This window comes from Epinephelus fuscoguttatus, linkage group LG19 (assembly GCF_011397635.1).
Source record: "Epinephelus fuscoguttatus linkage group LG19, E.fuscoguttatus.final_Chr_v1".
In the NCBI taxonomy this organism is placed as follows: domain Eukaryota; kingdom Metazoa; phylum Chordata; class Actinopteri; order Perciformes; family Serranidae; genus Epinephelus; species Epinephelus fuscoguttatus.
In genome coordinates, this window is record NC_064770.1 from 40432491 (window position 1) to 40460190 (window position 27700).

General features: G+C 44.5%; 2 protein-coding genes across 6 annotated transcripts; one reads left to right on the top strand and one right to left on the bottom strand.

Annotated features, from left to right (window-relative positions):
* The first annotated feature begins 516 nt into the window (after window positions 1–516).
* On the top strand, window positions 517–3915 carry thoc6 (THO complex 6). The gene is made up of 13 exons (XM_049561136.1): window positions 517–667; window positions 1484–1575; window positions 1683–1747; window positions 1825–1928; window positions 2010–2047; window positions 2148–2196; window positions 2303–2374; window positions 2467–2569; window positions 2652–2701; window positions 2904–2966; window positions 3059–3169; window positions 3262–3390; window positions 3699–3915. The coding sequence occupies exons 1-13, from the start codon at window positions 653–655 to the stop codon at window positions 3777–3779; spliced, it is 972 nt and encodes a 323-aa protein (XP_049417093.1). The 5' UTR covers window positions 517–652; the 3' UTR covers window positions 3780–3915.
* Window positions 3916–4730: 815 nt separating this feature from the next.
* Window positions 4731–27434, bottom strand: med15 (mediator complex subunit 15). 5 transcript variants are annotated; one of them, XM_049561046.1, is made up of 18 exons: window positions 27280–27434; window positions 23908–23995; window positions 23758–23809; window positions 23598–23621; window positions 23266–23430; window positions 22767–23077; window positions 16517–16879; window positions 13387–13533; window positions 10472–10627; window positions 10074–10192; window positions 9869–9996; window positions 9436–9570; window positions 9270–9333; window positions 9118–9184; window positions 8644–8801; window positions 8043–8209; window positions 7854–7952; window positions 4731–5407 (listed from the first exon to the last, which is right to left on the bottom strand). In XM_049561046.1, exons 1-18 carry the CDS (start codon window positions 27345–27347, stop codon window positions 5271–5273), a joined length of 2448 nt encoding a protein of 815 aa, XP_049417003.1. In that variant the 5' UTR covers window positions 27348–27434; the 3' UTR covers window positions 4731–5270. The 5 variants fall into 5 exon arrangements, with proteins under 5 accessions (XP_049417003.1, XP_049417004.1, XP_049417002.1 ...); XM_049561047.1 differs by having other exon boundaries at window positions 13414–13533; window positions 22767–23080; XM_049561045.1 differs by having other exon boundaries at window positions 22767–23080.
* Window positions 27435–27700: the final 266 nt, after the last annotated feature.

Below are 27700 nucleotides of genomic sequence, written 5' to 3' on the forward strand. Positions count from 1 at the left end.
ACCCCCCAACCACTTGGGGCGCCTGACCAAAGGGCAGCCCCCTCACTCTGACATCTCTCCACTTTGTGCATGTGTGTGTCTTTCAGACCTGTGTGTAACTGACAAGCAACAGTGAAAACATTGAATTTCCCCTCAGGGGGATTAATAAAGGAAATAAACTTAAATTAAATTAAATTAAAATTAATAAATCATACATAAATAAATACACAATCAAAGTTTAAAACTGTAATTTTAGGATTTAAAAGTATTTCAATGCAATTCAATAATTATGTTACTTTTAATAAATATATTTATAGTACTGATCTTTGGTACCTGCTGTTTGTTGTCTTTTTCACAAATATTCAAAATCATCATTTTCACATAAAAATCTGAGCAGTTTAAAACAAAACGACTTATTATTTCATCATATTGTTTTTATTTCTTTTGTTTATGAATTATAATTTTCCGTCCTATAAAGTGTCGTCAAGTTCCCGCCCAACTGCCTACTACATGTCCCAGGATCCATTGCGTCACATGTGACATCATATTTCCTCGCCTGTGTTCCGCTCTTTCCCTCGTCGCGTCGGTCGTGATTATTGTTCTCGTTATTTACCGACTGTTTGCTCCGGTATCTGCCGCCGGTTTGGAGGCACGCGGTGTCTGTGTGAGCAGTATGGGTCCCGTCGAGGTAAAATATTCATCTGTTCATTTAAACTGAAGAATTAAAGAAGTTCACTCGTGTTTTAGATTTAAAATCTGCTCCGAGCTTCATTCGCTCTGATGTTGTTAGAAATGTGTCCGTGCACATTAACGAGTGAAACATTGATCTGATGGTTTAATATAAAACTGATAATCAGTTAATAAACATCGATTTTAACATTTATCTTTCAGTTTCTGCGACCTGTGTTTGTCCTCATACGAACAGAGACAGCTGTAGGCCAAACTCCGTTAGGAATTCTGCTAATTTTGTGTTTACTAGCTTATTAGTAAAAATCCTGACATAGCATAACAAGTTTAAATGTTTCTTTATATTGAAGAGACTCTATTGGTTAATTCGGTTGTAGTTTAATACGTTATAATACTTAAATAACAATTGATTTTAACGTTGTTTAATCCCTTTTTGCACTCTGTTAGAGGAGAGCTGTAGGCCAAACTACGTTAAGAATTCTGCTAATTTTGTGTTTGCTAGCTTATTAGTAAAAATACTCACACAGCATAACAAGTTTAAATAATTGTTTATGTTAAAGAGACTCTCCTGGTTCATTCGGGTCATGGTTCAATAAGTGAAGAGGTTGTAGTCACAAGTCAGCTCCATTTGTTGCTGGTAAAACGTGGCGAATATTAGCCTGGACTTTTAAAAAATGAATGTCGGTCACGTTAAAGACATGTTGGAGGGTGAAACAGTCGAGTGTGTTCATGCCTGTGGGACAGAGGAGGTAAATAAAGGGTTAATAATAACAGCTGGTCATAAATCTCAGTATTAAATCAGTCCTGTTGTCTGCAGCTCCTCCACATGTCCGTCTTCTCTCAGAGTTTCTCTCCCTGCGGTCGATTTCTGGCAGCTGGAAACAACTATGGAGAGATTGCTGTGTTCAGGTCTCTCTCTCACACACACACACACACACACACACACACACTCACACACACACACACACACGTTACTGTGAATCATAATAATAATCATCATGATGTTTGTGTGGCAGCCTGTCTGCAGCTCTGAGTCCAGACGCCACGGCGCTCAGTCAGAAACCTGTCCTGACCTTCACAGGTGAGTCACCTGAGTCCCCGTTTAGTCCAGTGACATGATTTCATACCGATGGACGTGTGTCTGATGTCGTCCCGCAGCTCACGAGGGCCCCGTCTTCTCGCTCCTCTCCACCGACTGTCACCTCCTCAGCGCAGGGAACGGAGAGGTGAGCGCCTGGAGCTGGAGCGAGCTCATCAAGAAGGTGAGCGACTCTTTAAGGTCGGAGCTCATGAGGTAAAGACAGACTCACCTTCGTCTCACATTTGTCTCTGTGTCTCCTCAGAACGTCAAACCTCTGTGGACAAAGAGACCAAACTACAAGTGAGACACGCTGTCTTTCTGTCCGCTCGTCCTCATGTTGTCATGTGTTACAGTAGTGACGGAGCAGCCGGCTGACAGAGGTCTTTGTCTCTGTCCTCAGATCCAGTCTGGAGATCCCAGAGATCAACTCCATGGTCATCAGCCCCAGAGTGAGGACACACGAGACACTGACCCGGATCACATCAGTCTAGTCTACTTGTTGTTGTTGTTGTTGTTGTTGTTTACCTCCTGTGAGTGACGCTGTGTGTCTCTCAGGACAACAGCCTGGTCGTTGGAGGAGGAGACAACAACATCCACATCCTGGACCTGGAGCACGGAGTCTTTAAGGTGACACGTGCAGTTTCCTGTGTGGCGACATGATGACGTCATCATCATTGTCCTCTGCGTCCCTGCAGCTGACTCTGTCTCTGTGTCTCCAGTCTGTCCTCCAGGGACACTCGGACTACGTCCACTGTGTGAGCGTGAGAGAGCGGGAGGCAGAGATCCTGTCGGGGGGCGAGGACGGGGCGGTGAGGATGTGGGGTGAGTGACGGCGGCCTCTCGTCTGTCTGTAGGTCACATTAGTGTTACTGATGATGATGATGATGGTGATGATGTCGTTCAGACAGCAGGACGGGTCAGAGTGTCCACTGCATCGAGGTCTACAAGTACGAGGTCAGAACTCTGCTTTATGTTCACGTCATAATAAACATGTTCCTTCACATGTGACTGTCCTTTCCTCTCCTTCCCCTCCTTCCTCCTTTCGTCTTTTTCTCCTCCTCCTCCTCCTCCTCTGTGTGAAGCTGCAGTTGTCTCATGATGTGTTCAAGTGTCTGTGATCAGAGTAGGAAATTTGAGTGGCTGCGGTTTGTTTCAGAGCTGCGCCCGGCCTCAGTACGGTAAATGGATCAGCTGTGTGACGACTGACTCTGATTGGATGGTAAGAAAACACCTGCACATGCTGACTGTTGTTGTTGTTGTTGTTGTTTACTTGTTGTCTGCTCAGTGTTTACTGTGCGTCTCCTCCTCCAGCTGTGTGGTGGAGGTCCGTCTCTGTCTCTGTGGCACCTCCGCTCTCTGTCGCCCACCTCCATCTTCCCTCTGAGCGGCTGTCAGAGACAGGCCGCCTTCTACCAGGACATGGTGAGAGCGCTGCCTTCAGGGTGTTACAGTGTTGATGAGTGTGTCCAAGACCTGAACCACCTCCTCCTCCTCCTCCTCTTCCTCCTCCTCAGATCCTGGCTGTAGGTGAAGGCCCGTTTGTGTCTCACTGTCTTCTGGGTGGAGACGTCAAAGCTCAGATCCCGTGTACGCCGCAGAGCCTCAACACGCTGCAGCTCAACACCAACAGCTCCGAGCACAGGGTGAGACACTGAACGCATCATGGCGTCCACACTGAGGACATGATGTCTGTGGACACAGAGACACGTCCACCAGCAGCTGGTCGACTGTCTCACGAACATTCGTTTCATCAGAGCTTCTACTTTTCTCTAAAACTCATCGTCGGCACAAAATAGATTTTTTTTTTTTTTTTTTTTTTTATACACGTGATTACTTCCTGTTCTCACTGAGCACGCTCAGAACGGAGACACAGATGTGATGTCATCACAGAATCAGACGTTCAGCTCGTTAAACAGAAACATGATCAATAATAACTGTATCTTGTGTGCAGGTGCTGACGGTGGGAGGGAGCAGCGACCACATCGACGTGTTCACGAACCTGTCGTACAGAACGTTCTCACTCAGCTTCTGACGCGCGCGCGCACGCACACACACACACACACACACACAGGTTGAATGATGAATGTTTGTGTGTCCGTCAGTATTTTTACTGGCGTTAAAAACTTTTGTATCATTTAGTCTGAATAAAATATTTTTGTCTCATTTTATACAAACTGTTGTTGTTGTTGTTGTTGTTGTTGTTGTTGTTAGGGGTCCAAGGCAGTGTATCACGTGTGCATGGCCCCGCCCAGTTCCGCCTAACTTTTTTCCCGCCAAAAACTGCAAAACCTACTTTTTCAAACAACTCCTACAGATTTTGTCCAAACTGCATGAAACTTGGCACCTCGACTCTCAAGATGGACCTGATCTAAAGTTATCAAAATAATTTTGCCCGGTCAAAAATATGTGTCAATTATTAACGACAAAAACATTTTGCTAGCTGAAGTACACATATTGTTGCATATTTTCTAAATTATATCAACATGACACTTAACACACGTTCCAGAGGTCGTTCAGAGGCTCGGTGCCAAATTTGGCCCAAATTGGCCACTAGTGGACGCTGTAAACCCAGAAATATGACGTTCCATAAAAGTTGATCAGATTTGTACTTAAATTGGTGAGCATGATGTGGGTCAGTCCTGAGGCCAGCTGCAAAGTTTGGTAATGATTGGTCAAAGTGGGTGTGACTCATCGCAACAAACACATTCAGCCTTTGGTACTTCCCATTAGAGTGAATACTGCAGCTCAGACGTTGGCCTGTCCTGACGCTCGCCCTGAGCCCGTCGTCCTTTGGGCCGACTACTGTGGGCTCCACGGGGCGCGGAGGCCGAGGTGCGCGGGGGGGCTTGGACCCCGTTCGTGACTGCTTGCAGTTCTAGTTATTATTGTTATTGTTGCCAAAATCAGGTAGAGGACAGCGTATTATAAAAACATTCCACACGCTCTAATGAAACGATCACATGATGAGTGAACTTCCTGTTGGTTGAATTAAAAACTAATTATTTATTTTCAAAGACTGAAACATTTTTCTGGATTTAACAAAAAGTTTAAATGAACAGTTTTTATTTATGATAGCAAAAAAACAAAACATTTCTATTTTCAGTTTGAAAAGCAGAGTTAGAGTTCTTCTTCTGTGGTCCCAAACTGAACTCACATGTCAAACAGAAACTCATGAAACTAAACAACAAACAGAAGCAGAGTGTGATGCGTTCAGGGACCAGAATATCGGTCAGGATAAATAACAGTTCAGATGTCTGGTTCCTTCTAACACACAGTTCATACTATGTACAAGCTGCTTCTGCTAAAATCTGCTCTGTCAGTGGGACACCTGAACGCATCAGATCACATGATATCAGCCCACCTGAAGGGGCGTTCAGGGACTAAGATGAGCGTGGGGCACAGCAGCTGCTCTGTATGAATGACAGAAGTCCAACAGGAAACAGGTGAAAGTGTCAGATCAGACTGTAGTGTCTGTGTGTGTTACTGTGTGTGCAGCGGGTTCAGTCAGGTGGTGGGCGGGGCTTCAGGCGGCAGACAGACAAGCCTGGCGGACGCTCTGAGCCCAGGTGTTGAGCAGCTCCGTCACCGAGTGTTTGTCAGGAAGCTGCAGCAGTTTGGACGTCATGTTTCTGTGCACCGTCTGCAGGAAGCTGTTCGCACCTGGAGGAGGTCACAGGTCACAGATCATGTGATCAGAGGTCATCACCTCATCAATCAACACAGCTTTAGGGACTGACGCACGCTGGCGTCGCACCCAGTCAGGACACAGCGCGAGTTAGAACAGAATCATGAGTCAGTATTTTCAGATCTAAACATGATAATATTGTGTAAATGTCCTGGTATTAACTCTTATTATGTAACGAGTGTGTGTGTGTGTGTGTGTGTGTGTGTGTGACTGGATATAAACTCGTTACCCTGACGGGACTTCAGCTCAATGATCTGATGCTGATTCAGGCCAGAGCTGGTTGTGTGACTAACAGGAGAACAGCAGCTTAAGTGATGGGAAACACCGTTCATGTGTATCAGAAAGCTGTAGGTGTGTCAGACACTAAGGGCCCGTCCCAACACCCCCCCTTAGCCCTACCCCTACATTTGCATGTTCCCTCGAGGGGTAGTGGTGTCCCAATTCCTTTTTGCGTGTAGGGGTAGGGGGCATAACGAGGGGTAGTGGGTATGAAACTAGCCCTTCAGAGAGAGGGATTTCAGATGCTGACTTGGCAGCGAGGGGTAAACGTTGTCATGGCTACCACCGAGCAAGAGACGGGGAAAAAAGTTCATACATAGCTAACGTTACCGTCGTCAGGTTGCTTGTTAGCTAGCTAGCTAGCTCGCACTATCTGGCGTCTGTCATCTGTCCTTCAAAATTTTTGATTTTTTCACATTACGATAACACGCCAGCTAGCATAACTATGCTGCCTCGTAATGTTAGCTGGTTAGCTAGCTAGCAGAAGTCCCCTGTTGTCTGTCGTTCATCAAATGAAGCATGATGAATGCAGCAAACGCGATCGGTAGGATGAACTCAACTGGAGACTCCACTGTAGATGCTGGTTGGAAATGTAGATGGCTCGCAGCTTCCTGTTTAAAATAGTTACGTATGCGTGAACGTAACTCAGTGTTTCCACTACATTCCACGACACGCCACTGCTGCTCCTTCAAAACTCCTTCAAAACATTTTTGCAAATGCACCACCACTCTGAGACATCTGTGCACTTGCACAGCGCAGAAGCCAGTATAGTGAAGAGAGCAGCGGTGAGGGGAGGGGGGAGTGGGGGACGGCTCCTATTTAGGGATGCACGAATATATTCGGCCGAATATTGGTGGAATAAGTGAAAAGCAAGGCCGAATAATAGCGCCGTGTTTTGATAACACAACCAAACAGCGTCTGACAGACAGAGTAAAATGTTGGCAGTGTGGCAATATTTTACCCTGTCCATCACCGCACTCGCGACTAAAACTAGTTTTGGGCAAAATAAATCATTCAGCACGCTGTGTGAGTACAGATTTCAACCAGCATCAGAAACTAAACAGCGAATCCCGCCGGTTGTGGGTTGAACGGGGGTCACAGACACAGACAGGAATACGTATTCCTGTCAAATATGGCGGCGCATGATAACGGCTTACCAGCAACAGAGAAGTCCGGCTCCAGGTGAATAACTTGTTGTCATGACTGCCCAAAAGTCTTTGTGTCCACGAACCTCACCGCACTTTAGGGACTGTTCTTTACTTGTCAGGGGAGGAGGGGGGCTGGTTGATTTTTATTTATTTATTTATTTTATTTTGATCCTCCCTATGTTAATCACTTATTGATGCTGTTTTTGAAGTATGAATAAGTCAATAAGTAATTTATTCCATTGAAATATCATTAATGTATTATAGAAAAGTATCGTACCGTGGCATATGAAAGCTAAGCTAAAAAGAGTTATACTCTAAAAGTAAAAGTAAAAACGGCACAGTAGCAGCAACAACAAACAATGTGTTGCAATGACAGTGGTGCAAATTCGAGCTTATGTACTGGATAAAGTGAATGTGTGCATGTATAGATCAGAGTTCAGTGTTGATGGGGGGAGGGGGTTCATCGTCCAAACGTGTGTGTGCACGGCTTTACGTGGAGCTGGGGTTTAGAGAGTGTAAGAACCAGGGCAGGAGTCCCCACATGAGCTCAGTTCTACTCTCTGAGAATAAAAAGAGGAAAGCACTACAGTGGCCTTTGACCTGGAGCAGATCGAGGCCAGGTCAGGGTGTGCCTGAGACAAGACACCTCGATCAAGGTCGAGTTTGGGCGTCGTAAATGTAACTTGTTCGCTCATATTAAGTCTGAACACTCACAAGTTACAGGAAAGCTTTACAGACGAGGTCAGGACGTATCTAAGAGAGGAGAGCATTAAATGAAGCACTGAAAGAAAACTGTAAGAAACAGATCTCCAACTGTTGGGCCCTTTTGGTCCGCGGTCTGATGGTGAAGTCACCACCCAGATGTTCTGCTGTTCTCTACACCCTCAGTCTAACTCATCTAGACAGATAGTTGGTATGTTTTGTATATTATTGTAAAATAACAACCACATCTTTAAAGTGATGTCACAGTGTGCTGAAGCTGAAGCTGTCTCACCGTACTGATCCCCGTCGTCGGCCCAGTACGGACTCTGGTCAGGATAATCAGCGGGAACGCTGAGCTGCAGCGGAGGAACACTGGGGAGGTTCTTATCATCTGAGAGACAAGAGAACAAACACGTGGTTAAAACATGTGGCCTGCCGCCGTCGGCTCAGAGTCGGCGCCAGGTTTCTGTGTCCGACTCACCCAGTTTGCAGACGAGGTGCACGGTGCCGTTGTTGCTGCAGAACGAAGGATCCAGGTTGACGAGGAACTTGACGTCGAGGCGAGCCACCTCTCCCTGCAGGATGTTGGGGATGGTTTGCCGCTCGTCCTCCTCGTGCTTCCTCTTCCTCCCGGAGACGTTGGGACCCCTGAGGAACAGACACACAGTGTTCACATCTGTCACTCAAACTGCACCGACAGCTGTGTTTTAACCTCACACACCATTTTTATTTAAATAAAACTCTGCCTCTATCTGCTGCAGAGTGATGTCACACAGCGCTGACACATTTACCACTGCTGCAGCTTCACATTAAAAGTCTTTAACTGGCGAAGCACGAGCTGAACTTTATTATGAAGTGATAACAGGAAACGTGTTGGTCAGTGAGATCAGCGCTCACTACAGCAAAACAAGATGGCGGTCGTTGTGGTCATTTTGTTGACAGTACAGTGAGCACCAGTTTCTCCGCCCGTCTTGTCAACTTTCTTCAGTCGATTCAGAACGCTGAATCAGCATCTGTGTTTTTGTTGCACTGAACCTTTAAATGTGCTCTGACTGCAGACGTCATGTACAGGTGAGACGTACGTGATAGGGGGTCCGTGGATGGCAGTCATGGCGGGGGCGAAGGTTCGGTACAGAGAGTGGTTGAAGACTGGAGAGCGGATGTTGGCCATGACGGCGTCCAGCAGCGGCTGACACAGGTACTGCTGCTTGGTGGCCACTGGGGGGGGCGGGGGGGTCGGCTGGAGGGATAGGGACAAATTTATACATTCAAAGTGTCATTCAGAGTTTACAGGATGGTGATGTCACCTCACTGATCGTCTCTGCTGTTAACATGGACTCGTATCTGCACTCTGTCCTCCTTAAAGTCCAGTTCAGACCAAAGACACGACGAGACGAGTTGAAACAAACACCCTCAGTGACGTTCTGAAACGGTTTCATCTTGTCACGAGTCTTTGGTCTGAACTGGACTTTACATATTCCTGGATTTTTGGAGCTGCAGTTTGAAACAGTGACGCTGAGCACTATGACGACAGCACAGGTTTGTTCTGTTCTCACCACGGCCATGTCGTTCTTCAGCTTCTCTAAAGCGATTTCACACTTCTGCAGCGTCTTCAGGGGACACCTGCAGGTCAGAGGACAGACACACAGCTGAGTGGACGGACATGGATCAGTGTGTTGGTGAGGAGACGTCAGTGATCAGCTGTTACCTGGTGTTTGGATCAGTCAGGATGTTCAACAGACTCTTCATCTTGCTCAGGTCCTTCTTTCTGTCTGTCCACACCAACAGGAACACAAACTGTTATTTCCGTTTTGCAAAATGACCCAATTGATTAATCAATAAATGGATGAATGCTTTGAGCGCTGTGGACCGACCTTCGTTCTTGTCGATCTTGTTGATCATCCTGCGCAGAGGTTCGATGTATTTGGATAGCTGTTTGAGTTTCTCCATGTACTGCTGGTCCTCCAGAGACGTGGCTCCAGCCGGACTCATCACTGAGCTGGGGTTACCTGCAGGACAGGTGAGGAAGGTTGAGGACAGGTGAGGGGGGGTGAGGACAGGTGAGGACAGGTGAGGATAAAGATCAGTACTCTTGTCAGTGATCTCTGAAGATAGTAAAGATTTAGATGCAGTTCCAAAATCTGTGGATATTTCTAACGGAGCCACTGAAGCAGGTCGCAAACAGTTTCTGCAGTTCACCAACAGGAAGTGACGTCATAAAACCTGTTCGTTATCTTTCACGCAGGCGTCACAAACGGTCACAGATTTGTTTTGTGTTTTCGCTCCTGGTGATAGAGGTGTGTGTACCTGGAGTATTGAGCGGTCCAGGAGAGGGGACTCCATAGTTCTGGGGGGTCCGGGCGTTGGCGGGGCTCTGTGAGGGCTGAGGGGAGGGGCTGGGCTGGAAACCCCCCGGAGACGGAGTGGGACCGGAGCTGGAGACAGGAAGTGCTGTTAGAAACAGAATCATAGTTGGTGGTGGGTGCTGGTGAATGTGAACACCTGGTTGTACCTGGCTGAGTTGGGCTGTGAGGTGGGGGGCTGAGGTGACGGCTGGGGGGGCGGAGGCATGGACTGTGGCGTCTGCACCTGTACAGGTGAAGGTGATGACATCATGGAATGCTGCTGTACCTGTGGAGGACAGTGATTGGACAAAAGAAGAATTAGCCAATCAGAGATATGTAGCAGCAGATTCTTATCTTTAAAATCCTCGAACCATTAAACGTGTTTTTTACTCCAAATATTGAATTCAAAGATTCTCCAAAGAGCTGCAGATTAATTTTCTTTTGATCGACATCAATGAATCGATCAATCGCTGCAGCTCTGACTGCATTTACATACAAACCCTGCATCTTATCTTTGACTGATGCTCAGCTCTGGGGGGTCAGAGGTCAGACTGAGGATAAATACCTGCTGTGTCATTGGCTGTCCTCCCACCGCAGCAGCTGCAGCAGCGGCGGCGGCAGCGGCGGCGGCGGCGGCGGCAGCAGCGTTTGGAGGAGGGATGGAGGGATTGAGGGGAGGCCGAGGCAGCCGGGGAGGAATCTGCATCCCAGGGCGAACCAACTTCAGAGGACAGAGAGACGACAGAGACGACAGAGACGACAGGACAGGTGAGCAGAGAGCAGGCAGGAGAACACTGCAGCACACACAGGACTGTGTCTATACTTGTGAGGACCCTGATCCAGACCTCCTAAGCCCAGGATGCAGCGACGGTGCTCTTGCAAACAAGTGTCGGAGGTGGAACTTGTTTTAGTGAAATATTTGCGCATTGGAAAGCGACCGTTGTCATTAAAATGGCTCCGCAAAACAAAATGCCACAAAATCACATTAACAGTCGTCTGTTACTGTGTGAGTCAACTTTAGACAGATACACTAGATACATGATGTGATCATTAAAACACTATTAAAGTTATTTAAACCATTCATCAGTTACTTTACTGTTTCAACAGCTATCTGTTACTTTTAGCTAAGTGTTTCAATAGCTTTCAACAGTTAGCTACTTCTTTTAGCTAACTAAAGCTATTTCAACTGTTTAGCAGTTACTTTTAGCTATCATGTTTCAACAGTTAGCTATTTCTTTTAGCTAACTAAAGCTATTTCAACTGTTTAGCAGTTACTTTTAGCTAACTGTTTCAACAGCTATGTTACTTTTAGCTATCCTGTTTCAACAGTTAGCTACTTCTTTTAGCTAACTAAAGCTATTTCAACTGTGTAGCAGTCACTTTTAGCTAACTGTTTCATCAGCTATTCGTTAATTTTAACTGACTAATGCTATTTCAACCACTGTCGGTGGCGTAATAAGTAGCATGCCATCTACTAGTCTAAGATCAAACTCTACCTCACTTGGCTCCATTCTGAAGGACTACTACTCAGCCAAGGAAAAAACAACAGTGTCCAGCATACGCTCTACTTCTCCTAGAGAAACGCTGCTGTGAATAACCAAACGGAACAGACCAACAGCACTTTGAATTTATGAACTCTCTGTACAGGCTCTGGTTGAAGCCACAGAACTCTGCTGCTGCTCTGTGGCAACAGTTGCTAGGGCTTAGCTTGTTTTAAGCTAGCTGTTTTTGTTCTCAAAGCTAGCTTTAGCTTATTTGGTATTCAGCAGGTATTATAGTTAACTTTTTCTAAATTGTTTCTAAAGTTATATCATATCTCTGATGTACTCACTCCTTTGAGTCTTTAGCTATATTCCTCTACTTAGTCTGGAGTCGCTCAGCGAGCAGGACAGTTAACGGTCAGTTTGGCAGTTGGTTAGATTTTCTGTTGGCTTTTCAGTTGAACATTATCATTTATTTCAAGATTCCTGATGCTCTACTTTCTTCCAGGGAGGTAATTCCTTCAATCAACTGTTGTTTTTTCTTATTTTGTCAGAAGTAAAAGTTTATCTCATTTATAACAGATAGGTGAACATCTTCAGGAGCTCATGATGCTGCTGCTTCCTTCAGAATCTCTCTCAAGTCTCTCAATTCCATTCAATTCTACAGAGTGAATCACAGTGTTTATTTACAGCAACTTCAGAGTAGAAAATCTTGTGCCACAAACATAAAATAAAACGGTGCTGAGCAAACATTGCCTTAGTTAGTTCGTTTTTAGCCACCTGAAAAAGGCCCTTTAAAAAACAATTTATTAAGTTATTAGTTAATTAATCTGTTTAACTATATCAGCGCTTCAAATTAACGTCAGACACCCTTTCATACAGATAACTGAAGTCATGAGTGAGAATGAGTCCTAAAACCCAGAAGTGACTTAGTATTTTAGCGCTTCCTGTTCCCTCGTCTTGAAGTCAATGTTTTTTTTTATAATGTGTTTTTGGGTACATGTGTGAAATAAGATCTGTGGACAACCCCGCCCACATTTAAGAGGACTGTCTGAACGGGCCGAGGGTCTAGGTACCGTGTCTGAAGGCTTACTGCTGGTTCCAAACAAAAATTTTAATTCCTTTAAGTTTAAAACCTCCTGGTGGATCAGTCGTGTTTAAGAGGTCAAACCAAAAGAGTGCCAGTCAACATTCAGGGTTCTCACACATTTCAAAACTTTCCTACGAGTTTAATAATTTTTTTCTTGCTACACTTGAGCAGTAGGGCTGCAACTAACGATTATTTTCATTGTCAACTAATCTGCTGATTATTTCTTCTTAGTCGACGAATCGTTTTATCGAAAAATGTGTAAAATGTTGAAACACGTCGGTCTGTCTCTCCCAAACCCCAAAATTATGTCATCTAATGTCTTGTTTCGTACTCACGCCACTCATGTTTTAGTTCACCGTCATGGGAGAGTGTGTAAAGCTGTCAATATTTGAACCTAAGAAGCTGCAGTAAGAGTATTTTGGGTACTTTATAGTACTTTTCTATGAAGAATGACTCAAACCGATTAGTTGACTACTTAATTAGTCACCGATTATTTTAATACTAATCGTTGCAGCCCTATTGAGCAGTGTTTCTCAAACAGATTCAAATTATATTTAAAGATAATTTCAGCTGTGGCATACATGGAGAGAGAGACTGAACACAGGTAGAAAATGACGGAACGTATTTGATGGTGAACTAAACGCTGTCACGCATTGATGCATGTTTGAGCTACGCTATGTCGCCAGCCACAGAAAATAAACTGGCCGTTATGTTACATTATGTGGAAGGTTATCCACAGACGATTAACGATGTCATTACAAACAACTAATTCCAGGACTTTCCCAAAACTTTTAATGATTTTCACTATTTCCAGGACTTTTCCAGGTTTTCCATGACAGTGGGAACCCTGGAACACAATGTTTGCTTTGCATCATGTGACTTCATTCACATTTACTACACATTAAGCACCTGAGCTTGAGGTGGCTGCAGTCTCACCTGTCCAGGTACGGCGGCGGCGGCTGCAGCGGCTGCGTTGAGCTGCGCCTGAGCTGCAGCTTGCTGGGCTGCTTGCTGCGCCTGCTGGACCTGCTGCTGCTGCTGCAAGGCTGCTCGGGCCTGCTTACACACACACACACACACACACACACACACACACACACACACACACACACACACACGGCAAAGCATGCAAGCAGAGAGGAGGTAAGCAGGAATACTGAACTCTACGCTGTCTGAGCTGCAGATTTGCTACTTTTAAAATCGCCTTTCACACAGACATCGATTGTGCTGTACCTTCCTCTGCTATCATCTTAAAGGTGAGAAACCCTCTGTCCCCTCATACAGCTATCATACCTGTTATAAGGAACGGCGAGGAGGAAGATAGCGTGGCATTCCTGCCTTGAACAGGCGATGTGAAAGAAGCTATTAACTTTAGATAGAGTGTACTTTTACACAGAATCACTGCTGACTGCAGGAAGCACCTGAGTACTGTTTCAGGACAAAAATACTGAACCTGTCCTTTAATAGAAAATATTAAATAACTGCTTCTCCTGTGGTTTAAAGACAGTGTCAGTGTTGAGTGGCTGGACGGCAGGGTTAGCACCAGGACGCTGGTTCTACCATTCAGCGATGAAACATCAAGGAAGTGGGGTGTCCATTTAAAAATCTGCAGAAACCAATTAACTCAGGTTCAGTTTGGTGGGAGGTGCCTTGAGGGAGGAAAAGAAGCAGAGAGCAACTCCACTGACTCACAGATCTTTCATAAAGAGGAACCTATCATTAATCGCTATGTAAAGATATATTACAAGACAGGTCAAGGATGATAAACCCTCAGGACAGACCATCACTGTAACCACCCAAGATGGACACTTACGTCACAGGATTTTACCCCAGGTCTGCAGATGTGTGACGATATGCAAGAATGAGATGAGGACGAAGAGCTCACAACCTAAGAGTAATGTCCAAGGCAACAGGGAGAGGCAGGGGCAGAATTTAACTACAGAATCAGGCACGTGACGAAGAGGAGGGCATAACTGCCACTGACAATACAATGGTGGAAGAAAGTTTTCGGACACCCCATGCATTTGTGAAATATTGCATTAAGAATCACTCGTAGGTCTTCAAGTGCAATTTCTTTTAGTACAGTCACAGCCAAAACACTAAATAAATCCTAAAAAAGCCATTAAAAACTTAAAATTGATTGGTTCCATAAAAATACATAAGAAATTTTGAGTATTGGGTCATTTTGGTACCAGTGATGAAGGTCGTTCTTTTTATTAAGACACAATTTTTGTTGCCAAGCTTCGTGTCTACATAAAGCCAGCACATTTGAAAGTTCTTCAGACACAAAAATGGCTAAAACAAGGAACCTAACGCAGGAAACACGCCTGAAGATAAAGATTCTCAGCCAGGAAGGGTACAGCTGCCGCCAGATAGCCAGGAAGTGCAGATGCAGTCCTTCAGCAGTTGGATACACTCTGCAGAAATACAGACGAACCAACAGCTTGGAAGACAAACCAAGATCTGGGCGTCCAAGGGTTTCTTCAGCAAGAAATGACCGCATCCTGATCCGCATGTGCAAGCAAAACCGCCGAATGACATCACAGGAGCTTCAGCAGCAGTGGTCAAACCAAACTGGTGTCCAGTGTTCCACCCGCACTGTACGTGGCCGACTTTTAGATCACGGCTTAAGGTCCTACAAGGCTATCAAGAAGCCCCTGATCAATGAGAGACAGAGGTTAGCCCGGCGTCGTTGGGCCCAGGCACACAAGAACTGGACAGCCAGGAACTGGAAGAAGATTTTGTGGTCAGATGAGTCCAGTTTCCAGCTTTATCTTCCTCCTACTAATGTGAGGGTACGCAGAAGGCCAGGTGAAGCATTATCTCCAGCATGTACAGTACCTACTGTCAAGCATGGTGGAGGCAGGATCATGGTTTGGGGATGCATGAGTGCTGCTGGTGTTGGTCATCTCACTGTCTGTGATGGCACATTGAACTCTACCAAGTATTGTACCATTCTCCAAACCCACATGCTCCCTTCTGCGCGTGCACTGTTCCGTCGAGGTAAAAACTGGATGTTTCAACAAGATAATGCCCCTTGCCACACATCCAAGGCCAGTAGAACTTGGCTGCAGGAGCACAGTATCCAGGTCTTAGAGTGGCCAGCTCAATCCCGGACATGAGCCCCATTGAAAATCTGTGGTGGATTATCAAAAGGTCTGTTTCAAAGCATAAACCAAAGAATTTAGAAGAATTAAAAGCAGTAATTCAAGAAGAATGGGACAAGATTACCCCTCAACAGTGTGAAAGGCTCGTGGGGAACATGCCAGCCAGGATTAGAGCTCTACTACGTGCCAATGGCAGGACTACTAAAGATTAATTTGATGATGTGATGGTTTATTTATTTTTTGTTCAGTTTTGAACACATTCTCTGTTATTTGTTGACTTTGACACCGACGATGTTGAGAACTGACATATTGAAACTGTCAAGAATTTAGTTTTGTTAGTTTTTCTTGTAAACAATAAACAAAAAAATATAATTTGTATTTGTTTGTGTCTGTCTAATGCAGCCACACCTTTTGAAACACAAAAAAAGATTTTTCCACAAACATTTCATGATAATATTTGAGATTGTGTAAAATTTTAAGGGTGTCCGAAAACTTTTTTCCACCACTGTATATCGGGTGAGGGTGAGTGAAGACGCTCAGGGCACAAGATGACTTGGACAGAACACCTGAGTGAGAGACGCCCAGAAACAACAGTTGAACCGGATGGAGCAGTTCTTTACCAGTTAAGTACAATGTGATTATAGAGTATGATGGGACTGACACTTGGATCCATCGTACAGTTTAAAATCTTGTTTAACCTACTACCCAATGATACATGTGTTTGTGTTTGTCCATTTTAACGCAGTAGTGTTGGAACATTATTCAGTGGTTCCCAGTTCACCTGTGAAGTCAACAGATTTGGGTTTTAAGACGCAAAATAAAAAGGTTGCACAGTAACTCATGTAGATTTCCTTAATTGCTGCAGGTGTTTCAGACAGGATTCTTACAGACTGTAGATACACAGAGAACCGACGCCACCTGAACAGTCTCACCTGGAAGGCCTGGATCTTGAGCTGGTGCTGCTGTTGCTGCTGACTGAGCGAGTTGATGGGAACATGCTGAGCCGACGTCATTGGTCCAGCCAGAGACTGAGGCACCATGCCGGGCTGCTGCTGCTGCTGAGAGTGTGGAGGCATCTGACCTGGCTGAGGCTGAGTCTGGGCCTGAACCTGCTGCTGCTGCTGCTGCTGCTGTTGTTGAACCATGTGCTGGATGGACTGGGCCTGAGCCTGGGCCTGAGCCTGGGCCTGGGCTTGGGCCTGAGCCTGAGCTTGAGCCTGGGCATGAGCCTGAGCCTGCTGCTGCTGGAGCTGCAGCTGAACCATCTGCTGCTGCTGAATCCTCGTCTGGTGCATCTGCAGACACAGTATGTGAAGGACAGGAGTGAGGTCATATCTTGTCTTCATCAGCCACAGAAAACTAGTACCAACTGGGCACGGGTGTGGAGAACTGTCACTGAACCAGTATCAGCTCCTGACCTGTAACTACCGAAATGCACTAACGTACTTTAACATTTCAGACTGGTACTCTGATAATTACCCAACACACAACGCAGCAGAATTACCAACTGTTAACCAGAAATAATCACTGTGTTAGCAAAGCTAAGATCAGGATGTCCACCCTCTGGACTACAGAACCCTGCAGTACCCTGCAGAACCCGAAATGACTTATATAACGTGCGAGATGACGTATATAGCGGCGAGATGACTTATAACGTGCGAGATGACTTATATAACGTGCGAGATGACTTATAACGTGCGAGATGACTTATATCACGTGTGAGATGACTTATATAGCGGCAAGATGACTTATATAGCGGCGAGATGACTTATGTAGCGGCAAGATGACTTATATAGCGGCGAGATGACTTATAACGTGCGAGATGACTTATATCACGTGTGAGATGACTTATATAACGTGCGAGATGACTTATATAACGTGCGAGATGACTTATATAGCGGCGAGATGACTTATGTAGCGGCGAGATGACTTATATCACGTGTGAGATGACTTATATAGCGGCAAGATGACTTATATAGCGTCGAGATGACTTATATAGCGGCGAGATGACTTATATAGCGGCGAGATGACTTATATAACGTGCGAGATGACTTATATAGCGGCGAGATGACTTATGTAGCGGCGAGATGACTTATATCACGTGTGAGATGACTTATATAGCGGCAAGATGACTTATATAGCGGCGAGATGACTTATATAGCGGCGAGATGACTTATATAACGTGCGAGATGACTTATATAGCGGCGAGATGACTTATATAATGTGCGAGATGACTTACGTAGCAGCGAGATGACTTATATCACGTGTGAGATGACTTATATAGCGGCAAGATGACCTATATAGCGGCGAGATGACTTATATAACGTGCGAGATGACTTATATAGCGCGAGATGACTTATATAACGTGCGAGATGACTTATATAGCGCGAGATGACTTATATAACGTGCAAGATGACTTATATAGCGGCGAGATGACTTATAGAACGTGCGAGATGACTTATATAGCGCGAGATGACTTACATAACGTGCAAGATGACTTATATAGCGGCGAGATGACTTATAAAACGTGCGAGATGACTTATATAGCGCGAGATGACTTACATAACGTGCGAGATGACTTATATAGCGGCGAGATGACTTATATAGTGGCGAGATGACTTACAGAACGTGCGAGATGACTTATATAGCGCGAGATGACTTACATAACGTGCGAGATGACTTATATAGTGGCGAGATGACTTACATAACGTGCGAGATGACTTATATAGCGGCGAGATGACTTACATAACGTGCGAGATGACTTATATAGCGGCGAGATGACTTACAGAACGTGCGAGATGACTTATATAGCGCGAGATGACTTACATAACGTGCGAGATGACTTATATAGCGGCGAGATGACTTATAGAACGTGCGAGATGACTTATATAACGCGAGATGACTTACATAACGTGCAAGATGACTTATATAGCGGCGAGATGACTTATATAGCACGAGATGACTTATAGAACGTGCGAGGTGACTTATATAGCGCGAGATGACTTACATAACGTGCGAGATGACTTATATAACGTGAGATGACTTACATAACGTGCAAGATGACTTATATAGCGGCGAGATGACTTATAGAACGTGCGAGATGACTTATATAGCGCGAGATGACTTACATAACGTGCGAGATGACTTATATAACGTGAGATGACTTACATAACGTGCAAGATGACTTATATAGCGGCGAGATGACTTATAGAACGTGCGAGATGACTTATATAGCGCGAGATGACTTACATAACGTGCGAGATGACTTATATAGCGGCGAGATGACTTATAGAACGTGCGAGATGACTTATATAACGCGAGATGACTTACATAACGTGCAAGATGACTTATATAGCGGCAAGATGACTTATAGAACGTGCGAGATGACTTATATAGCGATGACTTATATAGTGGCGAGATGACTTATAGAACGTGCGAGATGACTTATATAGTGGCGAGATGACTTATATAACGTGCGAGATGACTTATATAGTGGCGAGATGGCTTACATAACGTGCAAGATGACTTATATATCGGAGAGATGACTTATAGAACATGCGAGATGACTTATATAGCGAGATGACTCACATAACGTGAGATGACTTATATAGCGTGAGATGACTTATATAACGCAAGATGACTTATATAGCGCGAGATGACTTATATAGCGAGATGACTTACATAACGCGTAGATGACTTATATAGCGCGAGATGACTTATATAACGTGCAAGATGACTTATATAGCGCGCGAGATGACTTATATAGCGCGAGATGACTGATATAACGAGCGAGATGACTTATATAGTGGCGAGATGACTTATATAACGTGCAAGATGACTTATATCACGTGCGAGATGACTTATATAGTGGCGAGATGACTTATATAACGGCGAGATGACTTATATCACGTGCGAGATGACTTATATAGCGCGAGATGACTTATATAACATGCGAGATGACTTATATAGCGTGCGAGATGACTTATATAACGTGCAAGATGACTTATATAGCACGAGATGACTTATAGAACGTGCGAGATGACTTATATAGCGCAAGATGACTTATATAACGTGCGAGATGACTTATATAGCGCGAGATGACTTATGTAGCGGCGAGATGACTTATATAACGTGCGAGATGACATATAGTGGCAAGATGACTTATATAGCGGCGAGATGACTTATATAACGTGCAAGATGACTTATATCACGTGCGAGATGACTTATATAGTGGCGAGATGACTTATATAACGGCGAGATGACTTATATCACGTGCGAGATGACTTATATAGCGCGAGATGACTTACATAACGTGCAAGATGACTTATATAGCGGCGAGATGACTTATAGAACGTGCGAGATGACTTATATAGCGCGAGATGACTTACATAACGTGCGAGATGACTTATATAGCGGCGAGATGACTTATATAGTGGCGAGATGACTTACAGAACGTGCGAGATGACTTATATAGCGCAAGATGACTTACATAACGTGCGAGATGACTTATATAGTGGCGAGATGACTTACATAACGTGCGAGATGACTTATATAGCGGCGAGATGACTTACATAATGTGCGAGATGACTTATATAGCGGCGAGATGACTTACAGACGTCACGAGATGACTTATATAGCGCGAGATGACTTACATAACGTCGAGATGACTTATATAGCGGCGAGATGACTTATAGAGCGTGCGAGATGACTTATATAGCAGATGACTTACATAACGTGCAAGATGACTTATATAGCGGCGAGATGACTTATATAGCACGAGATGACTTATAGAGCGTCAGGTGACTTATATAGCGCGCTATGACTTCCATAACGTGCGAGATGACTTATATAACGTGAGATGACTTACATAACGTGCAAGATGACTTATATAGCGGCGAGATGACTTATAGAACGTGCGAGATGACTTATATAGCGCGAGATGACTTACATAACGTGCGAGATGACTTATATAACGTGAGATGACTTACATAACGTGCAAGATGACTTATATAGCGGCGAGATGACTTATAGAGCGTGCGAGATGACTTATATAGCGCGAGATGACTTACATAACGTCACGAGATGACTTATATAGCGGCGAGATGACTTATAGAACGTGCGAGATGACTTATATAACGCGAGATGACTTACATAACGTGCAAGATGACTTATATAGCGGCAAGATGACTTATAGAACGTGCGAGATGACTTATATAGCGGCGAGATGACTTATATAGTGGCGAGATGACTTATAGAACGTGCGAGATGACTTATATAACGCGAGATGACTTACATAACGTGCGAGATGACTTATATAGTGGCGAGATGACTTACATAACGTGCGAGATGACTTATATAGCGGCGAGATGACTTATAGAACATGCGAGATGACTTATATAGCGCGAGATGACTCACATAACGTGCGAGATGACTTATATAGCGCGAGATGACTTATATAACGTGCAAGATGACTTATATAGCGCGCGAGATGACTTATATAGCACGAGATGACTTATAGAACGTGCGAGATGACTTATATAGCGCAAGATGACTTATATAACGTGCGAGATGACTTATATAGCGCGAGATGACTTATGTAGCGGCGAGATGACTTACATAACGTGCGAGATGACATATAGTGGCAAGATGACTTATATAGCGGCGAGATGACTTATATAACGTGCAAGATGACTTATATCACGTGCGAGATGACTTATATAGTGGCGAGATGACTTATATAACGGCGAGATGACTTATATCACGTGCGAGATGACTTATATAGCGCGAGATGACTTATATAACATGCGAGATGACTTATATAGCGTGCGAGATGACTTATATAACGTGCAAGATGACTTATATAGCGCAAGATGACTTATATAGCGCGCAAGATGACTTATATAGCGGGCGAGACGACTTATGTAGCGCGCGCGCGATGATGTATATAGCAGCAAGACTTACATAGCGTGCGAGATGACGTATATAGCGCACGCAATGATGTATATAGCCGCGAGATGGCGTATATAGCGCGTGAGATGATGTATATAGCCGCGAGATGACTTATATAGCGGTGAGATGATGTATATAGCGGCGCAGTGGCGTGTATAGTGCACGATGGTGTATATAGCACACGAGATGATGTATATAGCGGCACAATGGCGTATATAGCGCACGATGGCGTATATAGCACGCGATGGTGTATATAGCGCGCGCGAGATGATGTATGTCTTCTACCTCTCTTCTCCTCCTCAACAGACGAAGCATGAGCAGAACAAGATTGTTGTTGTACTGCTGCTTCAAGAATATAAGCAAAACAAGCCCGAAAAAGGCACTAAGGCCTTGTTTAGACTGCCTGCCAAAATCCGATTTTTAGCCAATCTAGATTGGAACCAGATGGCTCTTATGAAGCCTGAACAGTCATAAATGACATGAAATCCGATTTTTGCAAACCAGATCGAAACCACCTTTGGGAGGTAGTTTCAAATCGCATTTGGACAGATTTGTCTGAGTCTGAACAGCTCCTTATGTGACATCACACAATAAACGCTAGATGACGCCTCTGCTCCAAAGTCGTTGCCACAGCAACCTGTCAGATTTGTCAATAATGTGGCCCAGTCTGAACAGAGCCAAATCCGATTTGGACACTTGCTAAAAACAGTGTGGACAGTCAGCAGTCAAAAATCGGATTTTCGGATTCTCCCACAAGTGCATCAACAGCTCCTCCCACAAGTCATCAACAGCTCTTCCCACAAGTGCATCAACAGCTCTTCCCACAAGTCATCAACAGCTCTTCCCACAAGTCATCAACAGCCCCTCCCACAAGTCATCAACAGCTCTTCCCACAAGTCATCAACAGCTCTTCCCACAAGTCATCAACAGCTCTTCCCACAAGTCATCAACAGCTCTTCCCACAAGTCATCAACAGCCCCTCCCACAAGTCATCAACAGCTCTTCCCACAAGTGCATCAACAGCTCTTCCCACAAGTCATCAACAGCTCTTCCCACGGCGGAAGGCTGCCTCGTTCTTTTTAAACCAAAAGGGTTCCACCAATATGTCTACCCTACGAGGCGGAAAATTGGGCACCTTGGATCAACTCGCCAATCCAGCTCTGTGTGTCTAAACGCCCGCAACATTTGCCGAAAATCTGGCGGTGTAAACAGAGCTAGTAACTGACTGTATACCTGGTTCTGCTGCTGCTGGTTCTGGGCCTGCTGCTGCTGCTGGTTCTGGTGTTGCTGCTGAAGTTGCTGATTCTGGTGGTGCTGCTGCTGCATCTGCTGCGCCCTCAGCTGCTGCTGCACCTGGAACTGCTGCTGGATGGCGGCATTCTGCTGCTGCTGCTGCTGTTGCTGCTGCTGCTGCTGCTGCTGCATGGCGTTCTGCTGCTGCTGCTGCTGCTGCTGCTGGGCCTGCTGAAACTGCTGGAACTGCATGGACTGCTGCTGCTGCTGCGCCTGCACCATCTGCTGCATCGGCATCTGGCCTGGACCCCCTACTGCAGGGTGAGCGAGAAGAAAATGAAGGACAGAGCCACTCTACAGCTCAGAACCAGGCTGAGGAGAGTCTGGAGTCTCAAACACACAAAACGTGCCAAAGCGGAGACTGAAGGTAAGAGCAGCTCTGACGCAGCCGGCATCCACCGAACAGCAAACACACACCACATGGAGGAAACACACTCACTGGCTTGTGGGTTTCCAGCCACCCCTGCCATGGCATGCTGGCCTATCTGCATCTGCCCCATGGCCCCCATGCCACCCACTGGAGCACCGGTGGGGCGAGGCCCCATGCCAATGGCGCCCGGGCCCCCTCCAACCCCTGTCAGGTTAGTCAGGGCATTCATGGGATCTAGCAGAAGGGTAGACAACAGATCATATTATGCAGCTCCAACATGCACAGCAGAAACCATGAACACCATGAGTCTGGTAGTGACAGGTCCAGCAGAGGACAGAACACAGCAAAGAAAAACTCAATGGGAAGTGACCCAGACAGAGACAAAGACAGAGTCCACTTACCTGGTCCTCCCAAAGTCTTCTTATCTGGAAATAAGACACCAGTGATTAGTGACTGTGGAACAGCGTCGGATGCTTCACATCAGCAGTGGACCGTCAGACTCTTGTGTTATGAGTCAGTTTTCAGATCGCAGCCTTCAAATGAAACAGTTCAAATACTCACGGATGTCTCTGAAGTGAATGATCAGCCTCGCCACCAGAGATAAATACTCCTCCTGGGAAACAAGAGTGAGACCTGTTAGAACACGCTGGATTGTTATCGTTCATCACTCCCAGCAGTCTGACCAACTTCCTGCAGTGACACAGCACTCACTCTGGATTTGGCTTTAACGTAAACATGGTTCTCCATGTCGTTACTGGACTTGGTGTGTGCAGTTCCCGCCTTCCTCATCGCGTCCTCACTGGAGAGAAACATAGAAAACACACCGATCAAAAACACACACACTCCTCACCTGTCTTTCACCGTCTATACGTCACCTCCGTGTTTATTCTGATTTAAAAACTGAACCTTATGAAACAGATATTTCAGTTTGTTGCTCCTTAAATGTGAAAACAAGCTCTTTAAATATCTCCACCAGGGATCTGGAACATTCTGGAGGTCATTTTACAGCACAAACATTTTCTTCATATTTCTCTTCATTCTCATTTCTGTTGAATGTTGCACAGGAGCAGCACTGATAGATTGTTGTTGTTGTTTGATAATAGTTCATAAAAAAACAATTTGGAAGTCAAGTAGTTTGATTTTTTTTCCAGATTGATGAATTAAAAAAACCTTAAGATTGAACCCTGTAACCCTCAGATTAATAATGAAAACAGTCTTAAAGAGGCAACAGACAGCATCGATGAAAATAATGTGGGCTGCACAGGGTAGTGTCCACAGTAAAATCAGACTATCAGCGTTTACATAGGTTACTTAGTGGCTTAGTGGTTTCGGTCAGCCAATCAGGGACTGGAGCTGGTCCGTATGAGGAGTTGGGCATGAGATAGTTGAGTCACGAGCACAATGGCAGACAGACAAAGTTTGGAGACAAGTGAAAAACGGCCTAGCAAAAGAAAAGGAGCTCCTCTATGTGAGGAGGCAAAGAAGAGCAAAAAGGAGAGTGATAAAAGAAGAGGAAAAACAAGAGTAAACCTCAGTCAGGCGTTCAAGAGATGGAGGGAGCTCCGTGACCAAAGAGGCTTCAAAACCCATGTCCAGCTAGCTTTCTTTCTAATGGATCAGTAAGTAACACGGCTAAATGTTAGCTAGACCAGAGAGGACTGGACTGTACTGGCTGCTAGTTCATTCCTAGCTGGCCAGCATCGCAAATCGCCGCAACCAGGGAGCGGGTAGCGAGTGTTGGTCGGCTGACATCCTGGTTGCCATTCTACGGCAGCCCTCGGACAGTGATACCCCCCTCCCTTCCTTCTGTTCTCTTCTCACGGAGGCAGCTATCCACGCATCGCCCAGCTAAGTTACGCCCAGCTAAGTGAACACTGGACTTTGTTTCCCATTCAATTTGAGCTCCAACCGGCCGCATGGTTTCCATACGGTAGCGTTTATTCTAGAATGGGGACTGTTTACATGTACATATTGGTATAATTCCACTGTGTCTACTGTTGTTTGAACTGGTACTGTACATATTGGTATCATTTACTGTGAGCTGTTTGTACTGGTACTGTACATATTGGTGTCATTCACTGTGAGCTGTTTGTACTGGTACTGTACATATTGGTGTCATTCACTGTGAGCTGTTTGTACTGGTACTGTACATATTGGTGTCATTACTGTGAGCTGTTTGTACTGGTACTGTACATATTGGTGTCATTCACTGTGAGCTGTTTGTACTGGTACTGTACATATTGGTGTCATTCACTGTGAGCTGTTTGTACTGGTACTGTACATATTGGTGTCATTCACTGTGAGCTGTTTGTACTGGTACTGTACATATTGGTGTCATTCACTGTGAGCTGTTTGTACTGGTACTGTACATATTGGTATCATTCACTGTGAGCTGTTTGTACTGGTACTGTACATATTGGTGTCATTTACTGTGAGCTGTTTGTACTGGTACTGTACATATTGGTGTCATTCACTGTGAGCTGTTTGTACTGGTACTGTACATATTGGTGTCATTTACTGTGAGCTGTTTGTACTGGTACTGTACATATTGGTGTCATTTACTGTGAGCTGTTTGTACTGGTACTGTACATATTGGTGTCATTTACTGTGAGCTGTTTGTACTGGTACTGTACATATTGGTATCATTCACTGTGAGCTGTTTGTACTGGTACTGTACATATTGGTATCATTTACTGTGAGCTGTTTGTACTGGTACTGTACATATTGGTATCATTTACTGTGAGCTGTTTGTACTGGTACTGTACATATTGGTATCATTCACTGTGAGCTGTTTGTACTGGTACTGTACATATTGGTGTCATTTACTGTGAGCTGTTTGTACTGGTACTGTACATTCTGCTATAATTATTTGCATTACTATTTGTTTTTTCTTCAGATAAATCTGATAATTGTTGCTCGGTCTCTTTACTCATTTATTTAGTAGAGTGTCCACACACCTTCTCATTCTACATATACATAGAGGTATACTGGTGGCTTTACAGCCTACATTTGATTCATTATCTCTGATCCCCACGCTCAGTTTGGTCGTTGCCACAGTGCGACGCAACACCACTGACGCTAGGTGGCGCCAAGCTTAAAAAAAAAAGCGAATCCTATCTGTCGCCTCTTTAAATTCATTACATGTACATATGATGATCAAGAGTTCTACAAAACAAACTGCAAACACTTTATTGTCCCTGTGAGATTCATAACAGCTGTAACTCATATTTAACACACCTTTAACTCATGTAAAGCCATATTTTCACTGCACTTGTAAAAGCCACTTATCTATATGTTGTAAATATGCAAATATTGCACAACATGTTGCACATTAGAAATACAAGTTTGCCTACATAAATATTATTCATGTACAAAACTAATATTTATGCTACTTAAAAGAAGAGTCTTTTTATTTGCGTGAAAAACTGATATTTGATTTCAAACACAGCCTCACGTTGTTAAATATAAATAGGTAATGCGTTCATATATGTATATAGTATATAGGTATAACGTGTTTACAAATAAATACATACCACATGAATGTAATGTGTTCGTATGTAAATATATTGTACATAAATACAACGTGTTTACTGTTTAATTGTAATAAGTTTTACTTTAATAATTTCACATGTGAAAATGAAACACGTGAAATTTGGTTTGGTTCAATGATTTTAATTTAACTGTTTAAATTAACTACAATAAATATTCCTGTTAAAAGTTCCTCAGTACAGATGTAAGGAGTGATGCTAACACAGTGTGAAGAGTTAACCCGCTGAGTGAGCTAACGTTAGCAGCTAACAATGCTAATATTAAAATCTGATATATTTTCATTAACAATAATTGTGTTCATTTTAAGCAGGCCGAATTAAAGAGTGGACCCGGACCTTTAACCTCATGTGTCCTGTCATGTGTATCGACCTGTGTTAACTTCGTCTTTTTACGAGTCGGTGTTAATTTACTGATTTTTTAAAGCAAAGTTTGCTATGACGTGTTTTCCTGCCGAGCTAACGTTAGCTTAGCTCATTGGGCTAACGCAAACAGTGAATGAGCCAGCATTGCTACATATGAAAGTAAAAATCTCACATCTGAGCGACGACTTTCTGTCGGAACTGAGGACTCCTCCAGTCGCTGTCCGGCCCGGGGACCTCCATCACACAGGTTCGAGATTTCAGGAGGATTTAGACTTGAGGAGTTGAATGTTTTCTGTCTGCTCTTCCTCCTTCCGCTCCGAAAATGGCGGCTGCTGTTTTTTCTCTTGATAAACGCTACCGCCGCCTGCTGGACTGAACTGTGAACTGTGGAGGGTGGAGGAAGTACTCGCATCCTGTACTGCAGTCAAAGTACTAATACTACACTGTAGAAATACTCCAACTAAAGCACCTATGGCAAGCCGTTTTAACATTTAATCGCTAGACTGGATATTCATTACTGATATCTGCAACATAATTCTGACTAGTCAAAACTCTTATTCAAGATATCTGTAATTAGATTTTGACTAGTAAGA

What these genes read in the sequence shown, in the direction of transcription:
- thoc6 (XM_049561136.1), top strand. An exon ending in ACCTGTCCTGACCTTCACAG is followed by an intron (nt 1,748 to 1,824) that starts GTGAGTCACCTG and finishes GTCGTCCCGCAG; the next exon opens with CTCACGAGGGCCCCGTCTTC. An exon ending in TCGAGGTCTACAAGTACGAG is followed by an intron (nt 2,702 to 2,903) that starts GTCAGAACTCTG and finishes GGTTTGTTTCAG; the next exon opens with AGCTGCGCCCGGCCTCAGTA.
- med15 (XM_049561045.1), bottom strand. Translation starts at nt 27,347, where the DNA reads ATGGAGGTCCCCGGGCCGGACAGCGACTGGAGGAGTCCTCAGTTCCGA. An exon ending in TGAAGAACGACATGGCCGTG is followed by an intron (nt 8,802 to 9,117) that starts GTGAGAACAGAA and finishes CTATCCCTCCAG; the next exon opens with CCGACCCCCCCGCCCCCCCC. An exon ending in GCACCTCGTCTGCAAACTGG is followed by an intron (nt 7,953 to 8,042) that starts GTGAGTCGGACA and finishes CTTGTCTCTCAG; the next exon opens with ATGATAAGAACCTCCCCAGT.